The 27,699-nt window shown below is 39.0% G+C and overlaps 1 protein-coding gene and 1 long non-coding RNA gene across 3 annotated transcripts; one reads left to right on the top strand and one right to left on the bottom strand.

Annotated features, from left to right (window-relative positions):
* The first annotated feature begins 11 nt into the window (after positions 1-11).
* Positions 12-8,145, top strand: LOC122762725. Its single transcript, XR_006358761.1, has 3 exons — positions 12-73; positions 1,191-1,305; positions 7,622-8,145. It is a non-coding gene; the product is annotated as an uncharacterized LOC122762725 (long non-coding RNA).
* Positions 3,841-27,426, bottom strand: LOC122762699 (radixin-like). 2 transcript variants are annotated; one of them, XM_044017894.1, is made up of 15 exons: positions 27,241-27,426; positions 21,824-21,917; positions 16,839-16,922; positions 16,400-16,495; positions 15,935-16,057; positions 15,472-15,623; positions 11,883-11,966; positions 11,520-11,666; positions 10,973-11,069; positions 10,621-10,784; positions 8,234-8,364; positions 7,535-7,695; positions 6,696-6,788; positions 5,582-5,818; positions 3,841-4,367 (listed from the first exon to the last, which is right to left on the bottom strand). In XM_044017894.1, the coding sequence occupies exons 2-15, from the start codon at positions 21,833-21,835 to the stop codon at positions 4,203-4,205; spliced, it is 1,746 nt and encodes a 581-aa protein (XP_043873829.1). In that variant the 5' UTR covers positions 21,836-21,917; positions 27,241-27,426; the 3' UTR covers positions 3,841-4,202. The 2 variants fall into 2 exon arrangements, with proteins under 2 accessions (XP_043873829.1, XP_043873836.1); XM_044017901.1 differs by lacking the exons at positions 15,472-15,623; positions 15,935-16,057; positions 16,400-16,495; positions 21,824-21,917; positions 27,241-27,426 and having other exon boundaries at positions 16,839-16,897.
* Between the last annotated feature and the right edge of the window lie 273 nt (positions 27,427-27,699).

Raw genomic sequence — 27,699 nt, 5'->3', positions numbered from 1 at the left:
CAAAATCCTGACCAGATCACAAAATTAAGGATATATTACCCAACTTTGATGTGGAATAAAAAACGTGTTTTCCGTAAGTAGTCGATGATTCACATACTGCTGAAGTAGTAGTTTATCCACCTATCACAGCTATCACACTGTATCTGTAAAATGAAACAAGTGATTACAAAATGTAATTGATCTTTTTATCACAGTAGATGTACAGCAGAGGATTATTTCCCGTTATGGTGCGAGGCAATCATTCTTTATGGTAATTTTGTCTTTAGATTTCTATATGGTGTATTACAGGGGTCGGGAACCTTTTTGACTCAGAGAGCCATGAAAGCAAAATATTTGCAAATTTATTTCAGTGAGAGCCATATAATATATTTTAAGACTGAATTTAACTAAATGTGAGTATAATAAGCCTCTGAATTTATTCTTTTAAATAATGTTGTTATAATACTCACCATTAATGCGACTTCTGGTTCTTGTGGACCCTTTTATTGGCAGAACAGCAAGACTTTCTTCGCGCAGTGTGTCACCAGCAGCATATCTTGCAATCACACTGAACTGCGACAAATGACTTACGTCTGTTGACTCATCCAAAGCCAGGGAATAGAACGGTGCTGCATTTATGTCATTCACTTGCGTTTCCTCCACTTCCAAAATCGATGGATGGATTAAAACAAGTGATAATATTTTATGTTTTATCTGAAAAGCCGAAATCTGCGAGCCAGATGCAATCATCAAAAGAGCCACACCTGGCTCGCGAGCCATAGGTTCCCTACCCCTGGTGTATTAGGTCCACTTTATTACATGTAGCAAATAGTATTTAGCATACTGCCTCAAAGACTGGTGACGTATATGCCCCGTTTCACATTCATCCATCAATTCAAATTCACTTAAGGAGTTCTGCAGGAGAACCACATGTTTCATCTTTCTGTGAGGATCCTTCATTTTAGAACTATCAATATTTGCAATTTTGCAATGTTGCCCTTTATAATTTAATTTAATTATTGCAACACATTATATAAGGTCTAATTAAAAAACGGTTCTTAGTATTATTAAGTTAATGGGTGAAAATGTCCCTTTTATGACTGTCATTGGAAGTCTAAGTCAATATAATGTTGGTGGTACTTGGTGGTACTATTAATTGATAAATTATGCAGTGCATGTGACCTGCTTATCCTTGCTTCCCATGTTTGAAGAGTGAGCCACAGGATGTTGGTGTGACACAGAGGAGGACAACAACTGAAAACACACACAAGCATCTTTTTCAGTGACTCCTTCTCCATTATGAGAGGTGCTTCAGTGCAGAAAAAAGTAAGTAAAACCTATTTCAGCTGAGAATAGCAGAATGTCAGATAGCAGACTGGTTTATATGTTGACACTGTAGTGTAAACTAAAGCCACATATCCTGACTGTTTTGATTGTAAATACACGTGCCAGTGTCTCTTCCCAAGAACTAGAGGAGCAATGTAGTGCCATGAATTCTGTCTTTTAAATAATAATGTAATTTAGATAATAATGTAGATTTTTCATTGAAACTGTCAGTGTTATTAATTAAAGTACATGATAATTGAGGTTGTTACATTGACAAGTGATTAAAATATTTTGTCCCCCCCATTTGAATACATGAGAGGGACAGAATATTAAGAACCTTCAATATAATTCACTCCAGTACAACATCACCACCCACTGTGAGCTCAATATTAAACATTAAAGCCCACATAGACCGGAAGCTCCAATTAACGCTGCGTTTGTGTGTGTATCTGCGTCATTACCTCGTTTATGAAACCGTAAAGTTTCAGAACAAACAGTTCAGTCACTGCTGAGAAAATAGTGTTGTATTGTTTTCCTGGGCTCTGCGAAGCGGATCGGCACTTCCTTAATTTGATGTCGTCATCAGAAATCCTCACCACTCCTCTCACCACCGTAGCGCCTCCTGGTGCGGGCACTAGTCCGGGCACATCCAGTTGCGTACATTCAACCGCAGAAGAAGAAGAACTACTCTCGTTGTAGCTGCTGAGATGCAGAGCATCCACCGTGCCAGAGGGGGAGCTGTGTATCTGAGAGCTGGCCTATCTATTACGTCACTTCCAGATACCTGGCCAATCACAGCACTCGTGAAAGCTCTCGTTGGCTGGCCAATCACAACACAGTCCACGTTCTGGGGGTGTGGTTTTGGTCTGAAACAGCGCGGCTGACGAGAGCGTCAGTGAGGAGATATTTTGATCGTCTCGTTTGCAGCGATTAGGAGGTTTTTAACCATGAAAACAAGTTAATATATGTAAGTAGACCTACATAAACTAGTCAAAATTTACCCCAAAAATAAAGTCTGTCAACTATTGATTTCACATTGACAAACTGTAGTCGTAAACTGTAGTCGTAAAGGCTACTAGATAATACAATAATTATTATACGGTGATTATACAACACTGGTATTATTTGTGTGGATGGTAACTTATTATTTTTTTAAATACTACAAACTGTAACTTGAAAGTATGCAAACAAGCTCAGAATTTAAAATCTTTATTTGGAGGATAAATGGGGGAGATGGAGAATAGTTTGTTACAGCTTTATTTACAGCTTAATTTGTGTAAGCTTTGGGAGAATGAAGCTATCCAGCAGAGTGACGCAAGCCGCGTTGATCGCGACACAAAAAATATTAGCTGGAAGTGCAGGATCATGTCACACAACACTGACAGACACTGCATCAGAATCTTGTTTCATATGAGAAGAAAATTTTTAAAATCATTTTAAACGTATTGTTGATGAAAAAAATCCAGGAGGACTTAATTCAGTAATTTCATGCACTCAGTAACATTTCCCAGCTAAAGGTCAGTTATCTGAACATAAATAATATTGTTTGATGGAAATGTGTAATATTTAAGGTAAAGAAATTGGCCAATTCTCCATTTTATTTTGGAGACATTTGCACAAACTACACTAGCGAGCATGAATTCATGTTAAGAAAAACTAATAATTCTTCTCTTAATGAACACACAAATATCTCCACAAATTCATTATCATTCTGTCAAATTAAAGTGACATTTAATCCTTCCTTTTATAAACTTCTTGAAAAAACCACATGTCCCAGTCCTCTCCTTCCTGATTTTTTCAATGTTATTAAATTCACATCTCTCACTGATAAGGATTTTTTTTCTCCAGACCAAAATAAGAAGTGAAGTAAAAGTGAAGCTAAGAGCAGTAACAGTAGCAGAGGTAGATATCTGTCGCAGGTTGAGGACTAATGTTTTCATAAGCTCCCCAGCCACCTGTACACATTCTTCTACTGTGTCTCTCTCACTCACTCACACACACACACACACACACACACACACATACAGACACACAAACTGCCAGGTGGACAGACAAGACAAGACAAGACAAGCAGCCAAGTCATATCACCTGTCCTCTTCCTTTTAATACCCTGGGTTCTGCTGTGAGCTGGTCGGCTATGGTGATTGGAAATGAAACACTGATGCTAATGCAAACATAAAACTCACATAACCCGCAACCTTAGCTTATCTTTGTAACACATTTAAGGTCGGGTGTGACAGCACAGCGGCAAATGCTGTTCTTCAACCTCGAGAAAGTAAAAAACACTTCCCTTTAATACCTTTGCTACATTCGTTTGATCAAAACCTGCCATATGATAGGTCAGATGGCTCATTTCCCCGTTTGCATTTCTTAAAAAAAAAGTATTTTTTATCAAAATTAGAAAACATTGTTCTTGATATTAACTGTCCAGGATGTACCCCGCCTACCGCCCTATGTCAGCTGAGATTGGCACAGCTCCCCCCCACATGACCCTCATGTGGAGGATAAAGTGGTAGAAGATGGATGAATGTTCTTAAAACTGAATAATAATTATTATAATAATTTTGGTTTGTGGACAAAAGACACTGTCGAACATCAATATTTCGAAGTTTGGGAAAGACCAATCAACATTTTGTGGACCAAATGAGTACTCGATTAATCATGGAAAGAATCAACAGATTAATTGAAAATAATCGTTAGTTGCAGCCCTAACCGACAGTTTAGTCTTCTCCCTGTGTTTACTGATGACAGATGAAATCTGCAGTTTGAAGCAGCTCTATATACTCATACTTCAGAGTGGAGAACAAGAACAAGATCATTTCTTTCGGGATAACAAGAATGGCAGCTTCTGTCCATGAAAACCAAGTAGCTGCTGAGGGGCAGAGAGGACCATATTCTCACATGGACTCAAATTCATCAATGCGTTGCTTTGTGTTGCCCTGACGGATCTGGCGCAACGTTTTGTATTTGTCTCGGCCTGCTTTCACATTTTCGGCATGGAGCACATCATTTTGTGACTTCTTGGTTTCATCTCTGGCCTGGGCCAACTCTGAACTTAATGTCTGAAAAAGAAGAATTAAGGGGGAAAAAAGGCAACATAACAGTAGGGTCAGAGAATCGGGAGTTAGAAACAAGAACATCTATATCACTGCATAAGTAAAGACATTGTCTTAGATTGTGATAAGGTATCTGTGTTGACCTTTCCTGGTTTTAAAGGCTATTGCATTCATATTCATGCATTGCATCATATTTATTGAATACATTTGTGAAAATCAAACGTGCCAACCTTGACATTTTTTTTTGGAGTAGCAACTTACTGGGAATTTATTGTCAATGTTACTGTTCTATATGTATATGGTGCAGTGCGGGAACACACCCCAAAAAATGACTCAATTTTCGATCTTTCACATGCTTCCTAATCACTTGCCCACTCACTTACATGTCAGATATTCAACATATAAATAGACAATGAAGAACACAAGAACTCTTTTAAGGCAATTCTTATTTAACATTTGTTTTAAACCCATACAGTTTATATTACTCTGATTCACTTCAAATGTAGGTCTTAATATGTTTGACATAAGCTAACTGAAAATCATCAAGGTTATGTTATGTCCCTACAACAGGATTTAACATGACAGAAATAACTGAAAAATGTCTCTTAAACAGACACAAATTCTCTTCTTTTTATGTTTGCTGCCCTCTCTCTCCCTGTCAGTATTCTCATCAGGCGTCATGTTTATTGACTGCAGCACACTCACATGCATGGATGGAAATGAGCGCAATGACTGGTCGAAGGCTAAAGTTAGACCCACAGACTGTAGCCTGTGTGTTGCTGTGTGATATCAACAGTCGATACTGCGCTGATATCAACGGTCTATAGTATAGTATTTAGTATATTTTTGGAAATCATGCACTACGATATTGAGCAGATGCACGTGATGCAAAACACTTTCAGAGCCGTCAGCCTAACTCTAACCCTTCAGGCTACCTGTGTGCCAAAACATTTGCATCAGGTTAACTTATTCCTGAAACAGGTGTCAGCCTGCATACAGTATAAGGTTTTCAGGATATTTCAGCAATAGCCTATAGTCAGAGTGAGGAGACAGGCCAGTATATGAGATGTTTTTGATACTATTTAGTATTGATTTTGTGTAAATGTTGTGTCTTGCACAGTTTAACTCTACAGTACATCCTTTATTATACATATTAAACAAGGTATTGTTATAAACAAATAAAAGCATTTGTTATCAGTCTATATTTTACTAGCTCTCACCTGCAGCTGTTGTTTGACCCTCTCGTTCTTCTGGGCTTCAGTGATGCGTGCCTCTTCACTGCGGAGGTCGAGCTGGCTGACACCCTCGTTGCACAGCTCAGCACTGGCCTCGGCATGAATCTCATCCTGCTCATCATGCTCACTCTCTACGTGGCCACCTGGAGGCGGTGCCACCACTGTGACTACAGCTTTTAACTCCTCCTTGGTCTTCACCAAACCCTCCTGGGCTAAAAGAGCCTGTAGGCAGGAACATGCAGAGAGAGACAGTGACAGTACTTAGTACTTAGAAACTCATTAAGACCTGTATTGACTTAGATCATAGAAAGACAGCTCTAAATTCAGATCTGATAAATCATTCCATTTACATGGAGAAGTCAGAGTGATGTCACCTGTAAGTGTTTGTATGGTGGCAGCCATCTTTGAATCTCATGTTGTGGTAGAATGTACGGTATGTATAAAATAGAACATGGCTCAAATCCATCCTAAGATGTAATGCTAACTCACTAAATATACTGTACATTTGTTTAATGTCTAGACTCTAGTGTTTGTTCTAGCGAAGAGAAATAGCATCCATGTGAACAGGAGACACATTATTTTAATGTCAGGTATGAAGAGTCATTCTTTAGCCTGTCTGCATCTGCGTGGATACCTCGAATCTGAATGGGGACAATCAGTGTTGAAATACACAGCACAATCCTGCACAACAATCACATTGCAGGAGTGAACCAAAGTCCACTTATAGTGATTCAATTACATTTTGGATATACAAAATACTTCAGAGATTTGGGAAAGGTTCTGCATTTGTGAGGGAAGTACGACCCTCAGTGTTTTCATGTTCCCACTTAAAACATAAATACCATTGAGTCAGTCTACAAAGTGTATTAAATAGTCATGTATTTAGTTTACTCAGATATTTCATTCCTCTTTGAAAACAACAAATTTTAGTTTTTTGTATTATTGTTTTCTTATTACTAAAAAGACGCCAAACATTGTGTGAGCTAAGATTTGAACAAGATTTTGTAGTGTTTCAGAAGATTTCAAAGTGTTGAAACATACTTATAACACTATGAGGTCAGTGTTTGCCAATATAGAAAGAGGGAGTGGAGTAGTGCACCTTTTGCTGCCATTCTGTGGTCTCATCTTCCTTCTTCCTCTTGGCATCTTCCAGCAGAGTGATCTTGGCAGTGAATTCAGCCAGTTCAGCAGCCTGAGATCGAATGAAATTTCCACCATTACACTCACATCAATCACAAAAAATAGGATGTACTTTATATTACTCCACACAAGTCCACTTAAGTAATCGTTTACACCTTACCATTTTAAAGCATAGAAACCGGAATTTAGGGAGTGTACACAAAAAAATCAAGTCTAGGTGATCCTGCTAAAGTGTTTTTTCACCACATGGAAACAGTGTTTTGGGAGCACTGAAATGCTATTATTTGAAAACGGGTTCCAGAGGGTGAACATTTTAAAATGCCACCCTTGTGTTTTTGTGTATATACCCAAAACGCTACTTTGGGGGAACAATGTCATAATCCCACCTCTCTGTTGCACTTGGATTCACTGTCTTTGTCGTCTTCATGTTCTTGCATTTAAGTTTGTTTGGTCTGTTCCCTTTATGATAACTTGTTTCTTTCCTTAGTCGCCCTGGCTTTCTTCATTTTGTCTCTGTTTCTGTGATTGTATACATTGTTTTCTAGATAAAAATATATCTTTATCTAGAAAAGGTTTGTACACAGCTTACACGCTGTATATGCATGCTCAACGTCTTCTTCTCTGGTTTTGGTATATTTCTGTAGCAGCACCTGGCATATATAATAAAGCACTTAAAGGTGTTTTGGGAGGTTTGTATGGATAAAGGTGTTTCCTGAAACTATGCCCCTTTCAAAACAACAAAGAAAAAATCCATGTGGATAGGGCCTTAGTCACACCATCAGCCAAGGAAACACACACCAGTTGCTCCTGGTTCTTCTGCTGCTCTGCAGCCTGTTTTGCCAGCTCTGCCTTCGCCTCCTCAGCCATTTTCCTCTCTCTTTCCAGCCTCTCGGCCTCCTCCCTCGATCTCCGTCTCTCCTGCTCCAGCTCCAGTGATCTGCGAGTCTGTTCCTCCAGCTCTGTGGAAAGTCAGACACACAGACACATTAGACATCATTCCTACACATTTCAAGTGATTTAGCTGGCCTAGCATGACCTGGATTTAACAGACAGGAGGAAAGAGGAGGCAGAGGAGATGTAGGAGCCATACATGTAAGTTTTGCATTTTTTATTAATTGCTTATTGAATTAGCATATGGGTTATAGGTGTGTCACTACCAGGTGTATTTGGCAATAAATGACTGCTCTCAACAGTTCACTGGTTGCTGCTTGTCGGTCCTGATATAGTGTGTGCAATATCTTTTGTTGAGCGCATCAATGCGTATTTCTATTTTTATTTCCATCTGTTATTTCCCTCTTTGTTAGCAAGGGCATGAGCCTTCTAATGTGTAGCGTGTATAATAAAAAAGTGGTAGAGCCACTAAGAATCACATGTGTTTGAGAGTGTCATCAGTAAGCCATTTAGCCAACAGCAGCTTGGTTTTGAAATGATTTAATATTGATTGGCTGCTATCGAGGATGAATGAGCAGAAAGATATACTACAAGAAAAAATAATACCTTTCTGAGCTCTCATTGTCTGCTCTTCAATCTGTCTTAATCTCTCCATGAGCTCCTCTTTCTCATGCTCTATCCTTTCCTTTTCTTTCTCTGCATGCTCTCGTTTTTTCTTCTCATTCTCCAGCTGGGCCCTGAAAAACATTTGCAATTCGTATTCAGCTTTTAGAAATGAGAATAGAAATGAGAACAGAATATTTCTTTTCTCCGATTGTCAATGGTCAAAAAAACTAAGGAAATGTGCTCAATCTGCATTCCCTCCCACGTCAAAAGTCTGAGGTTTTTATCAGCTTCAGCTCCGATCAGCCTTGGTGGCAACACATGACATGGATGTTCATACCAATTTCTTCTTCATTTTTTGCAGCATTGCTGCTTATTTTATTACACACATTCATTTTCCGGCCATTACCGTGTAAATAGCTATACAGCTATCTGTAATAAACTTTGCTTTTTACAACTTAGGACAGTGCTAAATGTTTATTTCAAATAATCATATGCTAAAAGTATTTGTCCTTGTAACCGGAGGGTCGCTGGTTCAAATCCCCACCCGGCAAAAAAGGGCTGGGGTACCCCTGAGCAAGGTACCCAACCCCCAATGCTCCCCGGGGGCTACTCAGTGTGGCAGCCCACTGCTCCTAATTCTAGGATGGGTCAAATGTTTCTTACGAGACATTCAGCTCCACACACAATCCAATCCAAATTAATTTAGAAACAGTTGACCAAAGTGCTATACAGTTAGACATAAAACAACATAAGAACTTAAGAACTTGAGAACTGTTCGAGACAGTAGGAATTTTCCGACCTCCGACTAGAAAAAGTAGTCGGAACTGGAACTCCACTCAAAGTCGGAGTCCTTACTTTTGAACTCGGCACAAATCCATCTACCCTGACTACACAGAGAATCAGTTATCTGATGCCACACAACAATGGGAATGGCATGCATCTGGGAATTTCAACTGGGAAATTCCAACCTCTGATTTTATCTTTGAACGCAGCATAATGTCCAAGTAAACAAACAGTGCATGTGGAACATCTATTAAAAGAACTGGATAGAGCACCGCCTCCTCTGCCTTGAAGACAATTTTGTCATGGTGGCCACTCGTGGTACTGCAACAAAAAATACTCATGCAGCCCAAAAAGCAATTTTCCCATTGAACACAATAGTAAAAGATAAATCATAAACAATAAAACTGTTTACAGGACACCGCTAGACATGGACATAGGCATGTAGAAATCTTTATTTAAAGTTAAACTTAAAACTTTCCTTTTTGATAAAGCTTATAGTTAGAGCTGGTTCAGGGAAACCTGGACCATCTCTTAGTTATGCTGCTATAGACCTAGACTGCTGGGGGATTTTCCAAGATCCAGTTTTCGAGGCTATCCAGATGACGGTGTGGACTGGAGCTGTGACCGCGTGATGCACTGAGACCTGCGGTCACTTCACCACTGATTCCCGGGGAGGTTCATAAAGTTACTGATAAATGTGATGAACACATGAATTAGAGTGAAAGAATCGGTTATAAAACTACGTTTAACACATTGTTGTGTTTCTCATAACATGATCACAAGTCTGCAGTTTTTCTGGCCTGCCATTATTTTAATATTTTATGATTATTATATATTTACCATAAATAGTAATTATAATAATTGGTTAGCTGTAAAATGTGTAAACCACCTGCACAAACAGTTAGAAATTTGAAATTCAACATTTAAACCAAAATAGAAAGCATAGCAAAGAACATCATATTCATGGATAATATTCAATATAATTTTTTTAATCATCATAAAAGTACTTATTATTTCTCATCATTATTATTATTTTCTTGGACAAATATTATATAAAATCCCTGAGTAACTTTCTATTTTACAAGATTTTTGATGATTGGCATACAGTATATCAGTGAATGGAAGAAAACAACATAATTCCTGTCACCACGTGTATAAACTAATAGTCACTGTCAATTAAATGATCAAAGATCCATAGGAATGAATGGAGCCAAAGGGCCGGTGCTCTATCCAGTTCTTATAATACATCTATGTTTTTCTAACCTTAGTAGTTGTTGCAACAGCATGTGAAAAAAACTACAAAGTTTGCTAGGCCATAAATAACGTTAATCTTGCGATAAAAAAAGTGACACTGTTAAAATGGGTTTGCGTTACCGCCGTTAATAACGTGTTTAACTGACAGCACTTATTGTTTTAGTGTTTGTAGTGTTTTGTAAACTCAAAAAATTTATTAAAATATGCATTTTATAAAAAAATAAATATAACATGAACCTGCCATTAATTGTTTAGAAAGGAAGCAGTCTGCTAATTAAAATCAAGTCTCGTCATATTTTGATCTTGCAAGATCTCTAGGCACAAGTTCTCATCACACCCCTGTGAATTACCTCTCCATTTGTTTGTGGTGCTTCTCCTCCCGGGCTTGAGCTTTCATCTGTTGCACCTCAATGGTGTCGGGCTTTCTCCTCCTCATGTACAACTCGTGGTTACCCATACACAAGGCCAAGATATGCTTGTTAATAAGCAGTCGTGGGGCATAAAACACAAAGTCCTGTAAAGGTAAATAAAAAAATGCATTCATCACAGTGAAGCATGATATACACATATACATATATATATATATATATACATACACATATATATGTATATATATATATATATACATATACATATATGTATATGTATACAATTTTTCTTTAAAGCAAAAAGACGTGTATTCTCACTGAATGTGACACTCACAGGTGCTTTTTTGTCAATAGGTTTGATGGCAAACTTCTTGTCATTGAAAGAGATGTTTCGAATCTCACTCCAGGGGAAGCCAATCTTCGGTGTCAATCTAAAAGAAGGGAAAAAAAATTGCACTCACACAAGGTGAAATAAAATACAGCCAATACAATACAGCCAGCAGATGGAGCCAAATTTGAACAGACTGCATTTGCGCGAAAAGATGAGACTGAATTTTACTGTGTCTATTTAATACCTTTGGTGAATTGAGTATGGATGAATGCAGGAAAAAATAGGTGGATGAAATTCAAAATATCACTTGCTGAAAAGATAACTTGCATTTTCTGATGGAGAAAAAGAAACCCTTTATAGTTATCCTGACAAGGGAAAAGGAATGGTAAGCCAGAAAATCATTGAGACAGGGAGAGGAAATGCTACAAGAATTGTGCATTCTATTCTCTGACCAGGAAAGACTCTTTTATAATAGACAGTCTTCCTTTCTAAGTGATCCATCAAAATGATGCATCACTATGTACTGTAAGTTTGTGTGTGTGGGCCTTACTTGTCTTCATGTTCGTAGATGTTGAGGCCTAGGGCATCCACACCCAGCCAAAGCTGTGTACCCTTCTTGTTTTTTATCTTAAAGTAGTTGACACCATACATCTCCAAGTCCTGGGCAATTTTAAGATACTCCATCATCGAGTCCTCTCTGAAAAGGATGAAACAAATTTTAGATTTTTTTTTGAACAAATATCCACAGTATCTAACAATAAAATAACACATTCAAAGTAAAATGTAAGTACACAGGCAGTGACAGGCTTCGTTACCCTAACATGACATAACAAGCCCAAAACACCCACAGATGACACATTCTTCATCTCAAGGCTTCAAGTAAAGAATGTGATGAGGAAACTTTGACACACACCTGAGCATTCCTCTGTGTTCTTGATGCCATGTCTGTATCCTGTCCTCCCACTGCTCCTTGGTCAGTTTGTGTTGCTCCAGGACTCTGAAAGCAAACTAGAGCATGGATATCCTACTTGACCCGGGCCAGGTTTGGACAATTATCTATAAATTATTGTCAGGCTCTGGTTGGGTTTGGTCACATCATGCGATTTTTATGTTCTTTTAGTGAAACACAGAGTAACACATAGAATGCTTAATTGAGAAGGAAGGGTAGAAATGTAATGAACAGTCTAAAAATAGGTGGTAATAAGTAGAAAGTTATGAGTGATTTACCTAGTCCTTCTGGTTAGAACCGGGGGTTTACTATTTACAACAGCACATTGAACACAACACACAGGCTATTGAAGGCATCCTTTTCCTCAACAACATCCATGGTGGATGTCATGGTGAAGATATTTTTCTCCAGCATGACCTCAAAATATTTGGATTATTTAAATAGTTATTAGCGGTTACAGTTCAACAAGAGTTAATATAGAAGATGGTCCTTAATAGTGAGACCGAAATTATATTATATTCTTATTGCTATTGATAACTCAAAACAGGTGTGTGACTTGTGTGTATCTGTGTGTTTTCATGTGATAGTATTTCTTAAATTGTGGATATACTTTGTGGCTTACTCTGCTGAGATTGGTCTGGTTCAAACTACAGACATGCATGAGTTCTCAATTATTTGATTATTCACTTGATCAGTGACAATGACTATTTGTTATATATTAAACGTATACAAAACAAATGTTTTATCAAGGATTACATTTAGAAAAACTTGTCTTTTTTACTCAGTGTTTACCAATGACTACATAATTTGGGGTGCATCTATTATCACAAGGTGCAGCAGCAATTATTTAGTTAGTGGACTTAATGGTCACTTATTGAAACGTATGTACACCAAGAAAGTGGGTGTACACTAATTTCCAGGCAAAGATAGTGCATGAACAAATCTCCTGCCAGGTCAGACTAGGTATACACAAGTTTTGCGGTGCTCACAGTGCAGTGTGTGACTGTGTGAATAATTGTTTTTCGATCATACTAATGCAATGCCTGTTCACAGAGAGGTTCCCAGACAGCTAAATTATATACTGCACGGGACTCCATGCTCAAACAAGTTTGCATAGCCAGACGAGCCTCTGCCTGCTGTATCATGTTCTCTGGCGCCCCTGGCCCCTTTCTGACAGTTGGTTAAAAAAAACTTGTCCCGATTATGGTGATGGGATTTACATGCATGCAGCTTCATCTCTTCTTCAGAATCTGGACTCTGTATATCATGATGCAATGTGCTCTGTAACAAATGCTGGTTCACACACTCACCACTGTATTTTGTATGGATCTGTAGGTTGGTTGTCTCTTTACCAGAGGAGGAAAATGCATATGTTGCCGTTTACTATAAAGGCCTTGTTAGGGTAAACCTATCAAATCACATCAGCAACTACAGCACCAGTTCTACTGCTCGACTTTTCCTAAATGTTCCCAGAATTAATTCAGAATTCAGTAAAACTGCTTTCTCTTTCTATCCACCATGGACTTGGAATGAGCTGCAAAACACAATTCCAGACACTGCTTTCTTTAAACCAAAAAATTCAAAGGCATTTTATAGACTGTCATGTTTCTGAGCACACATCATTCATAACAAGAAAGAAACGTCTATGATGCTATGTAGGGATGATTCCTCGGAACCATTAGTATGCCTACTTAATGATTCCGCTTATCGGTTCCTCTTTGCAAATACATCATGAAGTCACACGCACTGCATTGTTTTGATTCAGAACGCAGCAAACATGGCGTGGGGCAGAAGCGCTCTAAAGTATGGTTATATTTCAGCCGAAAAGATGACAAGACAGTCACTTGAAAAGTTTGCATTCCGCCAAAAATGCAGAAACATTTGGCCACACAGCATGCAATTCATTTGCATGACTGTCGCGTGTTTGATACACTGCCACTTAGCGACAAGTCAAGCAGCAGCGGAGCTAATGGGACGCCATCGGTTATTAATGCCGACATCAAGTCAGGGAGGGCAAACATCAAGTCAGGGAGCACAAACAACAAATTAGGAGCGCAAAGAACAAGTTAGGAAGAGCAAAGAATAAATGTATTTTCAAACAATAAAATAGTATATTTTTGAATGCTTGCTTCGTGAAGTGTTGATTGAATCGTGAAAAGTGTTGTTTGAAAATATTGACACAAATCTAATTCCATACGTTTCTAGCTCATCTGTGTGTGTTCCCATTGGCTGTGCGTCTGCTGCGTTTCACTGCATATCTCTGATCTCCCCACACCACCAATATGATAATGACTATTTCTGACAGAAAATGTCAAATTTTCTCTCAGTTCAAGTTTTCAGGCTGCAGAACCATTTGCCTGATTTCAGCAGCTTGAACAGACTGTTGCTGGGGTTGGAAGTGTCCTTGACAATCTTTGTGGCTCTGCCCCGGCAACGTCTGGTGAGAGGGCAGATCTAAGCCAATACAGCGCTCGGCTGCTTTCACTACTCTCTGAATGGCCTTACGATCCCGGGCTGTGCAGTTGCCAAACCAGGAACAGATGTTTGATGTCAGAATGCTTTCGACAGCTGCTCTATAGAAAGTTTTCAGGATCTTGGTGGAGACCCTGAACCTCCTCAGCTGTCTCAGGTGGTATATTCGTTGTCTCGCCTTTTTGACCTGGGTGTGAGTGTGGATGGACCAGGTAAGCTCATCAGAGAGATGAACTCCAAGGTACCAGATCCACTGGAGCTCCATCAATGGGGAGAGGAGAGTGGGATTGCTGCTGCTTCCTGTAATCCACTACCATCTCCTTGGTTTCGCTGATGTTCAGCTGGAGGCAGTTATCCTGGCACCATCTCTCCAGAATCTCCACCTCCTTCCTGTAGGCCGTCTCGTCACTGTTGGAGTTGAGACCCAGAACTACTGTGTCATCAGCAAACTTGACAGTGGAGCTTTGAGCAGCCACGCAGTCATGGGTGTACAGGGTGTACAGGGGGCTCAAGACACAGCCTTGTGGTAGACCAGTGCTGAGGGTGATGGTGTCCGAGATGCAACTGTCCACACTGACGACTTGTAGTCTGTCTGTTAGAAAGTCCAGCACCCATCTGCACAGCTGGGTGTTCAGACCTAGATCCCTCATTTTGTCGATCAGTCTGAGCGGAAACATAGTTTTGAAAGCTGAACTATAGTCAATGAACAACAGTCTTGCATAATTCCCACTCATACTGTCAACATGAGTGAGGGTGGTGTGCGATGACGGTAGGCAAACTGCAGAGGGTTGATGGAGCTGGGGATGGAGGAGCAGATGGACTCTTTTACAAGCCTCTCAAACACCTTCATCACTACATGATGTTAGTGCCACAGGTCGATAGTCATTCAGGCTGGAGGACAATGGTGGATTTTTTGAGGCATGCAGGTACCATGGAATGAGCCAGATACTCATTAAAGATGTTGGCGAAGACATCAGTCAGCTGATTGGCACAGCTTTGCAAGTTTCGAGACATTTGGTGTATGTAAATAAAGGGTACAGTCAATGTTCATATCAGTTTATGGCATATTTTTTGTAACTACCTCTGAGGGAGCAGTCTGTTATGGGTAAGATAGCCAGGCTTGTGGACATCTTTATTGTAGTCTCCATATTTGGCCTGGACAGTGTATGATGCCAGTAACACTGCTGTTTCTGGGGGACAGTAGTTCTCATCATTCAGGATGGCCTCCTTCATCTGGCAGAATGGGAGGGTGTTATTGAATTTACCACAATTATGTAATACCTCTCAGTACAAGGTGTGGATAAAAAAACTTGTGTGAAAACACAGGAAACAGTAACAAGAAAAAAATGTGAAATTCAGGTGGAAAAGATTTAGCATCATTAAATGTGTCATGGCTGCTTCCCCTTCAGTGCTTTAATGTCACCTGACTGGAGAATTAGTTATTATCTAAAAGGATAAAAAAAACTTTGTTTTTTTTCTCAAACTTTTCCAATAATTCTTTTTACACATTCGGATGAAACCTAGATTTGTGAGTGACTTATTACCTGGAGAAAGAAAAGCCTCTGTGTGATCTCCTGAATCAGCTCCTCTGAGACGTCTTCAGGGAAGAATTTGGCTCTGAATTTAAACTGCAGTGGGTTCTCTTTCTTCACATCTTGCTGGGTCACCTGAAAAACAAAGGCGTTGGTGAAATTATTCACCCCATTTTTATTCAGCACATCATCATATTTGAGTCAAGCTACATCTCAGATGATCATTTATAAATAAATGGGACTGTAATACAAAAGCATATTATTCACATATCATTCACATAATGAGGTTAGCAGACCATAAGTATTGTCTCTATTCTGCCATGTATACTCAGAAACAGACAGACACACTTCCAGTTAAATCCAGACAAAAAACACTGGATAAGGGATAAACAAAGTGAATGAAAACTTAAGTAAAAGTACAGCTAGGTACTGTATGTTTTGGAATTTTTAATTTGATTAAAGTAAGGTGACACTCACCTTCTTATTGAGTTTGAGCCAGGTAATAAAGCCTTTGCTGTCCACATACTGCAGGCCAAAGAACCAGACCTCTCGCAGACCCACGGTCCTCACCACCTGAGAATAATTTACAAAACTCCTTCAAGCATCACCTTTATGACAGGTTTGACTTCATTTAACAGCTGACAGTGTGGACAGTCAGAAAACAGATTAAAGTTCATATTATCTGAAACATCATAGATTATCATGGTTATGCAAAAAAGATAACATTGTTTCCTGCAAAGTGATAAAAAATATTTCTTCTGACTTTGTCACCCCACAGACAACTTACCACTTAGATACAATTTAAATAAAAATTTGGTTTCATGTGAAATTCAGCAACATTTTTCACTTACACACACACATTTACAGGGACGTTAATAAAACGATTAGAAGATTAACGATCAACATTTGTGCTCACCTGGTCAAAAAGCTGTTTTCCTGTCGTATTAGGCTGGATAGCAAACTCCAGCTCTGCATCCATGGCAATAACACGGACGTTGATCTGGAAAACAAACATCAGAACATTTAATTAGTGAGTCATATTTAAACAAAGATTTTACAGTGAGACAGAAACTGAGTAGTTTTACTTCACCCCACGGAGTGGAAATGAAGGATTATTTTTGGTGGCTGTGTGTGTGTTTCCGCACTTGCTTGCAATATGAGCAATAGAGGCCCAAGAATTTTGACCCTGATGTGAATATGAACACACAATCTTCTGATCTGGAGTTAGATTCTCTACCGTTGCACCACAGTGCATCACAGAGTTTGTTACACATATAGGCCGACCGAGGCTTCTTGCAATGAATGGGGTGAAGTCTGCCATTCCAAATGGTGCTCATAAAAGTACACAGCTATAAAAATAGTATAAATTTATATATATATTTTTTTTTTTTAGGTTTTAGACAAAGATCTGTTCTTTCCATACATATCAACAGTGATTTTTTCATTTTTAACCCTTAAATTGCCAGGTTTAGTCATGCTGCACCTGCATTTTATGATTTAGGAAACACAAAATAATGAATTATTTTCAATATACTTCATGAACACTGGATTTTTTTTTTGTGGGGGGGGTTGACCAGCTGATGCACGGTGGTGGCATCGAGGTCCTTCCACTCGGGCACCATCCTTCTCCCATGCAGTTTGGTTTATTCCGTGATAAGTTTTGTGATCTCCGAGGTGAAAAAAAATCAAAAGTGTCAATCAGCTCACTGTAAATGCACACTGTCACACTGTAAATGCAATGTGCACGCTGAAAACACGTACACGTGCACATACATGCCCACACACGTACTCACACACCCACGCAAAATTACCGCCTCAAAGCTTGTGTGTGTGTGTGTTTGGGGAGTTTAGTTGGAGTGCCCTCGATCAGAAAAAGCATTTTTTTTCTCCATGTGCCATTACGGCAAAAATGACGTCATCGTGATGGAAATCAGTCAGAGTACACATGTAAAGCCTCATGCATCAAGCGATGTGAATAAATTAGAAGATTCATGTTTTTTACTTTATATTTGAGCAGGATCAAAAATAGTGATCAGTGCGTAGGTGTAATAGTGCTAGGATTTTAGTTCACTTTTTTTACAATGGACTAAAACAAAACAAAAAAAAAATAGACAGCCTGGCAAATTTTTAACAATATGCATGAAAGAATGAAAACATCATGCAACAAAGAAAAAGTCAAAAACACCAAATAGTGTCTCGGTGTGTTAGAGGGTTAACAGAGTGTTTTGATGTATTTAGCAACAGTCGGACACACTGAACTGAATCACAACCCGTTCAGCTGTGTTTCAATTCAGTGACCGAGTCCCTGGGGAAATGATATGTGTACTGGTACATAAAGTGATTTGTTTTTTGAATGTACTGTGCATGAATCAGTGAACTAGTACACTTACCGTGCACCCTGAGTGATTCAGCACTGTCCGTATAACCCTTAGAAAATACAAGAATAACACATCAGTTTGGCAGCCTGCGGCCAAGTGGAAAGGGCACTTGACTTGTAACCGGAGGGGCGCCGGTTCAAATCCCCACCTGGCCAAAAAGGGCTGGGGTACTCCCGAGCAAGGTACCAAACCCCCAATGCTCCCCGAATGCTGCACAGTGTGGCAGCCCACTGCTCCTAATTCTAGGATGGGTCAAATGCAGAGGAATACTTTCCTCTGCATTTAATAAAAATTTAAATTCTTTACATGAAAATTTGCACCAGCATTTGTGGCTGAAACTGATCGTAATTTGAATACCACGCCCCATAGTTACGAGATCTCACTCCTTCCGTTTACAACACTGAGATGCGGAGTACAACCAAGCTTTGGAAGCTACAAATAAGCAAAAATAATGGGGATGCACCGAAATGAAAATTGTTGGCCAAAACCGAAAACCAAAAGTCAGGAAACAATTGGTCAAAACCGAAATAAATTATTATGCCAATTCTGTACCATTGATAAACATATAATATATATTAAAAATGAGATGTTACAAGCAGGATACAGATTCACTGTAAGTGGAAATCTGGCATTTTCATATTTACAAAGGTAGCAGAACGGATCTCCACTTGTCTGACTGACATCTCTCAGTGGATGTCTGACCATCACCTGAAACTCAATCTCGACAAGACTGAGTTTCTTTTTCTCCCAGGAAAGGGTTCTCCCACCACAGATCTGACCATCACCCTCGACAACTCTGCGGTAACTCCTTCTCATACCGCAAGGAACCTGGGTGTGACACTTGATGACCATCTCTCCCTCACTGCCAACATTGCTGCAACAGCTCGATCTTGCAAATACATGTTGCACAACATCTGAAGGATACGGCCTCTTCTAACCCAGAAGGCGGCACAGGTTCTGGTCCAGGCTCTTGTCATCTCACGCTTGGATTACTGCAACTCCCTCCTGGCTGGTCTCCCTGCGTGTGCCATACGACCTCTGCAACTCATCCAGAATGCAGCAGCTCGACTGGTCTTCAACTTACCAAAATTCTCCCACACTACACCACTCTTCCGCTCCCTTCACTGGCTTCCTGTAGCTGCTTGCATCCGCTTCAAGACTCTAGTGCTTGCGTTCCATGCTACAAACGGATCCGGTCCAGCCTACATCCAGGACATGATCAAAACCTACACCCCAGCCCGCCCACTCCTCTCGCTGCCCCCTCACTGAGAGGATCGCAGAGGCACTCGCAGAACTCGAGACTGTTCACTGTCCTAGCTCCCAAATGGTGGAACGATCTCCCCATCGACATCCGGACAGCTGAAAGCCTCCACATCTTCCGCCGCCGACTAAAAACACATTTCTTCCGACTCTACCTCGACTAAGACGACAAAAAAAAAAAAAAAAAAACTTGTACATCGCACTTATGACTAGCACTTCATAGTTTGATCTACTTGAAGCTCTTACTTACTTCTCGCTCTTATTTGTACCCAAATGTTTAAATGCACTTTTGTAAGTCGCTTTGGATAAAAGCGTCTGCTAAATGACATGTAATGTAATGTAATTTTCCTTTTTTAAAGTAAATAATAACAAAAATGAAACTAAAACATATACACAAGAGCAAAAACTAAAACTAGAGAGAGGTGTTTGATCAGATTTAAGAATCGATCAAAGTAAAAGAGATGACATAGGAGAGATAGGGGCCCCAAGTCAGTCAGACCCTCTGACTGTGTTTAATTTTGTGAAGAAAACACATTAAATCTTTTAACCAAGAAATTGTGCCAGCGGGATTAGGACTCTTCCAATGTAGTACGGTGTTTGGCTATGAGGGCAGCAAACACATTGAGATATGCTTGATATTTGTTAAATATGTCAGACACGCCAAAGAGAGCAGTTAAAGGGCATGGGGTCAGGGGGATGTCCAGAACATCTGAAAGGGAATTGAGTTTTGGGTAGGAGAAAAATGTATGCGTGTGGTCTGATGGGGAGAGAGAACATCTGATACAAGAATCGTCAGCGTCAGGAGACAATTTCTTCACCCTGGCTTTAGTATAGTGGATCCTGTGAACCACTTTAAACTGAATAAGGCTCATGCGAGCACAAGAGCTAGTGGAACTGATCCTAGGCAGAGACCCCACCAATCCTCGTCAAGCCCCAGCCCAAGCTCTTTTTCCTGTGTGTTTTTTATCCATAAAAGAGAAGATGCTTGCGAGAGAGAAGAAGAGTGTAAACTGATCCATTGTTTTCTCCATGTCAGAAGATAATAACAGAATTGCTGTTTGCAAAAGCTGTTCAGCGAGGATTCCAAGAGGAGGAAAGAAGATTTAACACAACAAATCTTATAGCTCACCTGAAAAGTCGTCATCGTGGTGAAGTGGTACTGAAAGAATACGAAGCAGCCGCGGTATTAGCGGTGCTAAAGCTAAAACAACAACACGGAGTGTCAATGTCCCCATCTTGATTTAAAGATGATGAAGGGAGTCAATATTGCCACAAACTTCCACAACTTGCCACACAAGGCGAGATGCTTCTTTTTATTAAGAAAAATCTCCCACTGATACCCTCAGCTAACAAATAGAAAAGACAATGTAGACATTAGACAGAGTGACAAGTGATAAGATAGTTTGGGGGGAGGTTAAGAAATGTAGAGCAGAAAGTCGAAATCAGTTTTCTTATTTTGAACTATAAGATTTTAGAAAAATCTCAAAGCATTAATAATTCCGTAAACCTTTGGTTGATGATTAACTTTATTTTTATTTTTGAGGATGCACATTGTTTTATTTTACAATAAAAAAAAAATTGTTTACATTTTTTGTAATTGAGGTTGACATGTCAATGCGTATCAATGTATATTTAAAAAATATTTGACTTAAATTTACAAATACCTTACTGTTATTGCTATTTACAGCAAATGACCACATATTTTTGTGTGATGACATGAAAAAAATGGTGTTATAGATAACACTGTTTAACAAAAGTTTGACTGTTTTTTGGCATCAAAATCTGCCACAAACACATACAACACCATTCATAAGCTAAAATGCGTGTATGTGCGCACACACACACACACTGACAAAAGAAAATAAAACTTACCATAAAGCTAACAGACCAAGCTTCTAATGCAAGAAGAGGAAGTCGATGACAATGAAGATAGCAACAGCAAATACAAGCACGAGAGAGGTGGGACTAGAACAGCATCGTATTCCCAGAGAAGCATATTGGTTGTTTACATGGAAATGCAAGGGTGGCATTTTCATTCACTCTGGGACCTGTTTTACATAAATTGTGCTTGTTCCATGTGGCTAAAAAGCTGATACCATTAAAAGATTTTCCTGAACTCATTTTCAGCCCCTACGCCAGTGAAGTGCTGAACTTGAGCATTATCTTCCTGACTTCTTCCCCTTAGCAGTGCATTTCTCTGCAATACGTGGTATAACCAGCTGACATTTGTACACAAACTTTTAACTTGCTTTCAGCTTCTTACCGGTTTTGGCATCTCTGTTTCCTCTCCCTTTGACACCTGTCGACTGAGAGGATGAATCCAACACTGGAAAACAACAACACTTGTATCACAGGGCCTGCAAGATAAACAGATTTAAAAAAAAAAAAAAAGTCATCTGACAAGAATTTCAAACATTTTATTTATTCTCTTTTCAAAAGAGACACTCAGACAGTACAGTATCTAGGAAAGAAACTATATAAAGGAAACTATATGAATGATTTGATCAATTTACCCAGTTAAAAGGTGTTACAGATAAGGCTGTAAATTAGTCACAACATTATTCACAAATTTGCTGTTGTCATGATGATTAATATTGTGATTTGGGTCCTGACAGTTTGCCATCTTTAAAAGGTGAACCACCATATAGAAAGTTTTAGAAAAACTGTCCTAAATAAACAAAAACTATATCACAACTGAAGTGAAGTGAACAAATAAATCACTGGTTACATGGCCTTGAAGTAATTTTTTTGTCTTTTTTTGTACAATTTTGCACAATAAATGTTCTTAAAATTATATATTATGTTTTTATGTGTGTTGGCAGTTTAGAATTCAGCTTCCCGATGCGTTGCATTTGCTGTGGGACTTTGTTACTAATTCAGAAACAGTTACTATTGAAATGAATATATTGAAAAAATATATCGCAATATATACCTTTAACGTAAGATGTTTCAAATTATACTACAATAAAAATGTTTAGCCCACACTGCCCATTTACAAAAGATAACAATAAAACACTTAGAAGAGAAGCTTGAATTTTAATGACAGTTTATATAATTTAGACATCTTTTACAAATAACGGCCACATACTTACATTTTTATATTACCCATGGCATTTCAAAGTTCTTGGCCATATCGAGGTATTAAGGTGACATACTGTACAGTTTTGGTTATGCAGTGCTGTAAAGCTGCACAAATTAAGAATTAGAATTTTATTAAATTGAATCATTTTAGTTGTTTCTTTTAAAAACAAAACAATAATTGTTATTTTCTGGTTTCTTAAAATCATGAAAAATCATAAAAAAATATATTATTAAAAAAGAAGCCTTGCGATACATGAGGGATATTAGTCTTAACGTTGCACAAGTGGTATGACATCTCCAGGTCAAAAGATAAGAAAGCATAATGCGTGAAAATCAAACAACTAAACATTCATTAGATTCATTCATGTTGCCAGAAAGTGAGGCAATTGAGTTTCTACAGGTAGGTGAGAAAAGCAAAGGGGTAAAAAAGCAACCATAGAAGGAGATCTGATTTTATGATGATGACAGATGTTGATGTAAGGCTGCCTAATCCCTCTCACTGTAGGTAGCCTTGGTAGCCTACTGCATTACATGGATAGTTGCCTGGCTGTATGCATGGTGTGCTGCCTTCTAATTTGTTTGACATACCTCGCACATTATTGACTTGCTAAGGGGTTTAAAGGACAGGTGTTGAGATGACTTTCATGCTGTCAGTTTTTTGATGATGTTGCTTTACCCCCCTTGTGGTAATAATAAAAAAGAAAAGGTTGAATCTTTTCACATTTTGTTGCGTCTTTTTTTATTACACTAAATTAAATATTATAGTATTAAATTATGATGTCAAGATGGCAGAGGACAGTAGTGTACCAACCACATCCATTATATTTATTATTTGTTGTCTTATGTTTAAAAAAGCCCAATGTAACTCAATTTTTTTGTGCTATAGTCATACAGGTAAATAGTTTCACCTTTTACTGTGTATGTCTGCAAATTAAACATTTAATACATACACATTTACATTTTTTTCATATTCTAATCTCAAAAAGCACCTGTTTCACTACTTGAGTTTGCATGTCTGTCAATGATTACTTGCTAAATTGACCTTCACGGACATTAATTAATCTCTCTCAATTTATCAAAGCAATTTGTCACAAAAGTGTTGTGTGTCCTCCATCCGACTGCAAGAGTGTGCTGTCCGACCACACCTATGTCTGCTCTTCAAAAGCATTGGTGCCTGCATCTTTTCTGAAAAAGGTATTAAGTATTTGTGTGTTGGGGGTGTGGGAATCACTGCTTTTGTGTCCTGCATAAAAATGCATAGTGAAAATTATCTCTTGATAGTCATATTGACATGATCATACCAGCATACACCTGCTTCACACGATCACACAAATATCCTGATGTATATGTTTTGAACTTATTAATCATATCTAATTGATGAATCAGTTCCTAGTCTGTCTGTGAGCTAGTTACCCGTTCCACTCGTCCAGATACAAGTCTGTCAGTGATTACATGCTAACTTTCATGGGCATTAATTGATTGTTCTCTCAATTTATCACAGCAATTCCTGACCACAAGTGTCCTGTCCGACCACACCTGTGTCCTCCATCCACACCTGTGTCTGTCGTTCAACTGCATGTGTGCCTGCTCGGAATATTTATCATGCCAGTCCTGGAGGTGGTCTGCCTCAAACAGTGAATGTCTTTAGGTGAGGAGATGTGGAGTTGTAAGGAGTGTAATGTATCTCTATCTGGTAGAGTTGAGCTATAGGCAACGCTACCCATGCCCACACACAAAGTGCCCATGTACTTTTAAGACATGGAATGCCCTTCACATTCATTTAAGTAGAGTCCATCCAAAACAAAACTCTTAGAGCTGCTGGAATTGTCAACATTCAGTTATAATTTGTGCACTAGTACTATAGCACTACATAAAAGATTATTTTGTACACATTGTACAAAATAATTGGCTGTTGTTAAAACATGTAATATTCTATTCCACGACAGTCTCTTTACACAGACTGTCGTGGAATGGCTTCCCCGGTGAAACTAAGAATCATACTAGGAGAAAATAATTCCCAGAGATTAATTCTTCCAGATGGGATTCTAGAATCTGTCGATGAACTTGCACAGTAAATAAAGAGACAGTGTGGAATAGAGGGGGTTTTCAGGCTTTAATTAATGGATGTGGAATTTGGGAATTAATTCACCAATTTGCTGTCAATATCGGATGTTCAGGACAAAGGTACCATTAAGATCATCTTTATTTCAGATGCACTTGCCCAGCCTGGTGGCTCAGCTTCAGCCTCATCCCTTTCATCTGGGTGCTCATTTGATACAGACATACTTTCTTGTCCAGAGCCCACCTCCTCTAGGTTGTCTGGATGGCCTGTGGTCTTCCAGGTTCCCAGGTTCTCCTATGATACTGAGCTACAGCTGGACAGGTCCGACGCTGCTTTCAAAGCAACCGGAACATTTCTGAATCCTGATGCAAAACTAAAATCCGCCATTTTTAATGGCTTAGCTGAACACCTTTGCACTCAGAAGAAAAGAGGTAGTTCAAGAGGCACCAATGATAGCAGATTTCAAAACAAGGTGGCCTGCCCTCTTCAATGTGCGTGAAGAAAGTGAATGAATGTGTGATGGAACAAACTGATATCAATTTAATACACTGTGTTACATTACAGATAAATACAAAACAAAGTAAGATGTCTGTCTTTCTACTGCATCAGTCTCTCTGTCTCTCTCTGAAACTTTTTTCAACTAAGGTTTACAGACTGGACTGTATGTGCCATAGAGAACAATAAATGCACATATCATGCATGTGCATGTCTTGAATGGCCTGAACTAACATATCAAATGTGACATTGACATGAAAATAGGCAGAGTTGAGCTTTGTTTACCATTGTTTTTTTATTGTAATTGCAGATGAGTTCCAAATTCAAGAGAATCACAACAATTCATCTGTAGTCAAAGTTCTTCTCTGAGCTGGATGCACACTCTGCTCAAGGCAAATCTGCTCAAGGCGTATGCAAAGAAAGGTAGCGTTCAGGGGAGAACAATCAAGAGCATCATGGTGCCCATAATCCAGGTATGATAACAATGGAAAAGAGAAACTGTTCAACCTGTACTGCTGTCATATTTTTCAACTTCACTGAAAACCTGACCATTGTGGAAATGGCTAATGTTTGCGGAAATAAAGGACACTCAAATCAATTCCTGTACACTCTTATAGATTTAACTGAAGGGGGTAAATTTACATAAGAAACGGTATGAGCTTGCTTCAGTTTGAAATTGTACACATCATATATGAAAAAGCCAGACTATTCCAAAAGGGTTCACAATCTGTAGAGAACCACTGTATTCACTATTACTCTAGTCTCTGAATGCCTTTTAATGTTGTGACTGTGATTCTAGTTAAAAGTTGTCTACGCTGGGTGAAACCTGCTCTGCTGATAGGTTGAGATGGTGCTCCTAATGTTTTTTTTTTGGCATATTCTCTCCGATCTGCATACTTAGATGGACAGCATTGACGTTAGACGAGAATGCGTCCTCAAAGGTATCGTGTCTTGTGTCTACTTGAATGAAGATCCGGAGAAGCTGGTGAAGGAATACATGTTATGTTAATTTACCTTTTATGTTTACTAAGGTTTTGATCAGCTGGAATGAATGGGGTTTCCTCTGGGTTCCAATCAGCTGTAAAATTTGGAAAGATAAGGTCTTAAAAACTTCTTTGAAATCTACCTACTTGCCGACTGCATTGCATTTGTAAAGAAACCAGGCATGTACTTACAAACTTATGTCTGCACAGAACAACAATTTATTAGGCGAACTGGTATACACAAGTTCTACCTATCAATTAAGCCTCTTTTCAGTTTGTCTGAAAACTTGTACATGCTCTCAGTGTCTTAAAATATAATACACAATTCGTTGGGGCATCATAAGTTGCCTTCCAGGAACCTGGATTGGATCCCTGGGTTTTTTTTCCCAGCAGCAGTGCTGTTACGCCTGTGCAGATGCCAGGACCCGTATAGCTTAAAACTACCATGTAATTGTTCTTCACGTCTGTTGTCTCGTGTAGATGTTAAAAAGAACCCCGGCTATGAAGACCTGTAGTTCTTAAAAGATAAATGTTAGTATCAGTTATAATAAAGTGATAGTTGGGTGAGGGTTACCCTAAGTGCTAGGCTTGTTTACCCACCAAGAGTTGGCTTCCGCTACGTTAAAATTTACCTCAGATTTAATGACAGTATGGAATAAAATGTGTGACGACCTTCGATTCTAGCGTCAAACATGAGTTTCACTCGTTGTCACCGTTGGCCGGAAGACGACTCTCTCCAAAACAGTCCATATAAAGTACTAAAACAGTGTCGTCGTTGACAGTTTTGAAGACACTAAAGACATAACGGGTCAACCTAGCGTGGCTCGCACCTATACGTAAAGTTTTAAAGCACGTTATAAAACTAATTTTTCGTTAATTCATAACATTTTCCACAAAAATACGAACACCCCCACTCCATGGCATCTCCGGTAGTACAGTACACACAACCACAATTTACTACAAGTTAGCATTCATGTCATGTTTAAAATAGGAAGCGTTAGAACACGAGGTTATCCGCTATTGCCTCAGAAGCTCATCTTTTTATGAAGAGTAACTCACCGGCAGTTGATGAGAAAGCCTCGTATCTTCAGATGTGAGTTTGTGATCCAGAAAGAAAGTATCGGTTGTTGATCCCCCTCCTAACCTGTTAAGTGTTTTGACTAACAAATTCCCATAGACAGAGAAACCCGACTAAACAAGGCGATTTAGGGTCCCGCTGGGGAGCTATAGCCGAGATAAACTACGACTGCTTCCGGTCTAGTTTTTAGAAAATAAAAGCCTTTAAGAGTGGCAAAAGCATGAATTCATGTCTTTCCGTCTACCAGTACTACAAGGATAAATAGTATTAGGCTAGCAGCAAGTCCTCAAAAAAGGCTTTAGTTTTTGAGTGAGACCAGAGTTACTGTAGATCAAAATACAACCATGTTTTTCATGTCCCACATGTGTCTCATTAATGAAATGGATGGTTGTGGAACTTTTATTTTTGTGGGCTCTTTAGACCTACCCTAATACTATCTA

This window comes from Solea senegalensis, linkage group LG2 (genome assembly GCF_019176455.1).
Source record: "Solea senegalensis isolate Sse05_10M linkage group LG2, IFAPA_SoseM_1, whole genome shotgun sequence".
NCBI lineage: Eukaryota > Metazoa > Chordata > Actinopteri > Pleuronectiformes > Soleidae > Solea > Solea senegalensis.
The sequence above is the reverse complement of the archived record's forward strand: the minus strand, read 5'-3'. Positions and strand labels throughout refer to the sequence as shown.

Excerpts from the sequence above, each read along its gene's own strand:
- LOC122762699 (XM_044017894.1), bottom strand. Across the intron at positions 11,070-11,519 it reads ATCTACGAACATGAAGACAA|ATTGACACCGAAGATTGGCT; the intron begins GTAAGGCCCACA and ends CCCTTCTTTTAG. Across the intron at positions 8,365-10,620 it reads CACCACAAACAAATGGAGAG|GGCCCAGCTGGAGAATGAGA; the intron begins GTAATTCACAGG and ends AATGTTTTTCAG.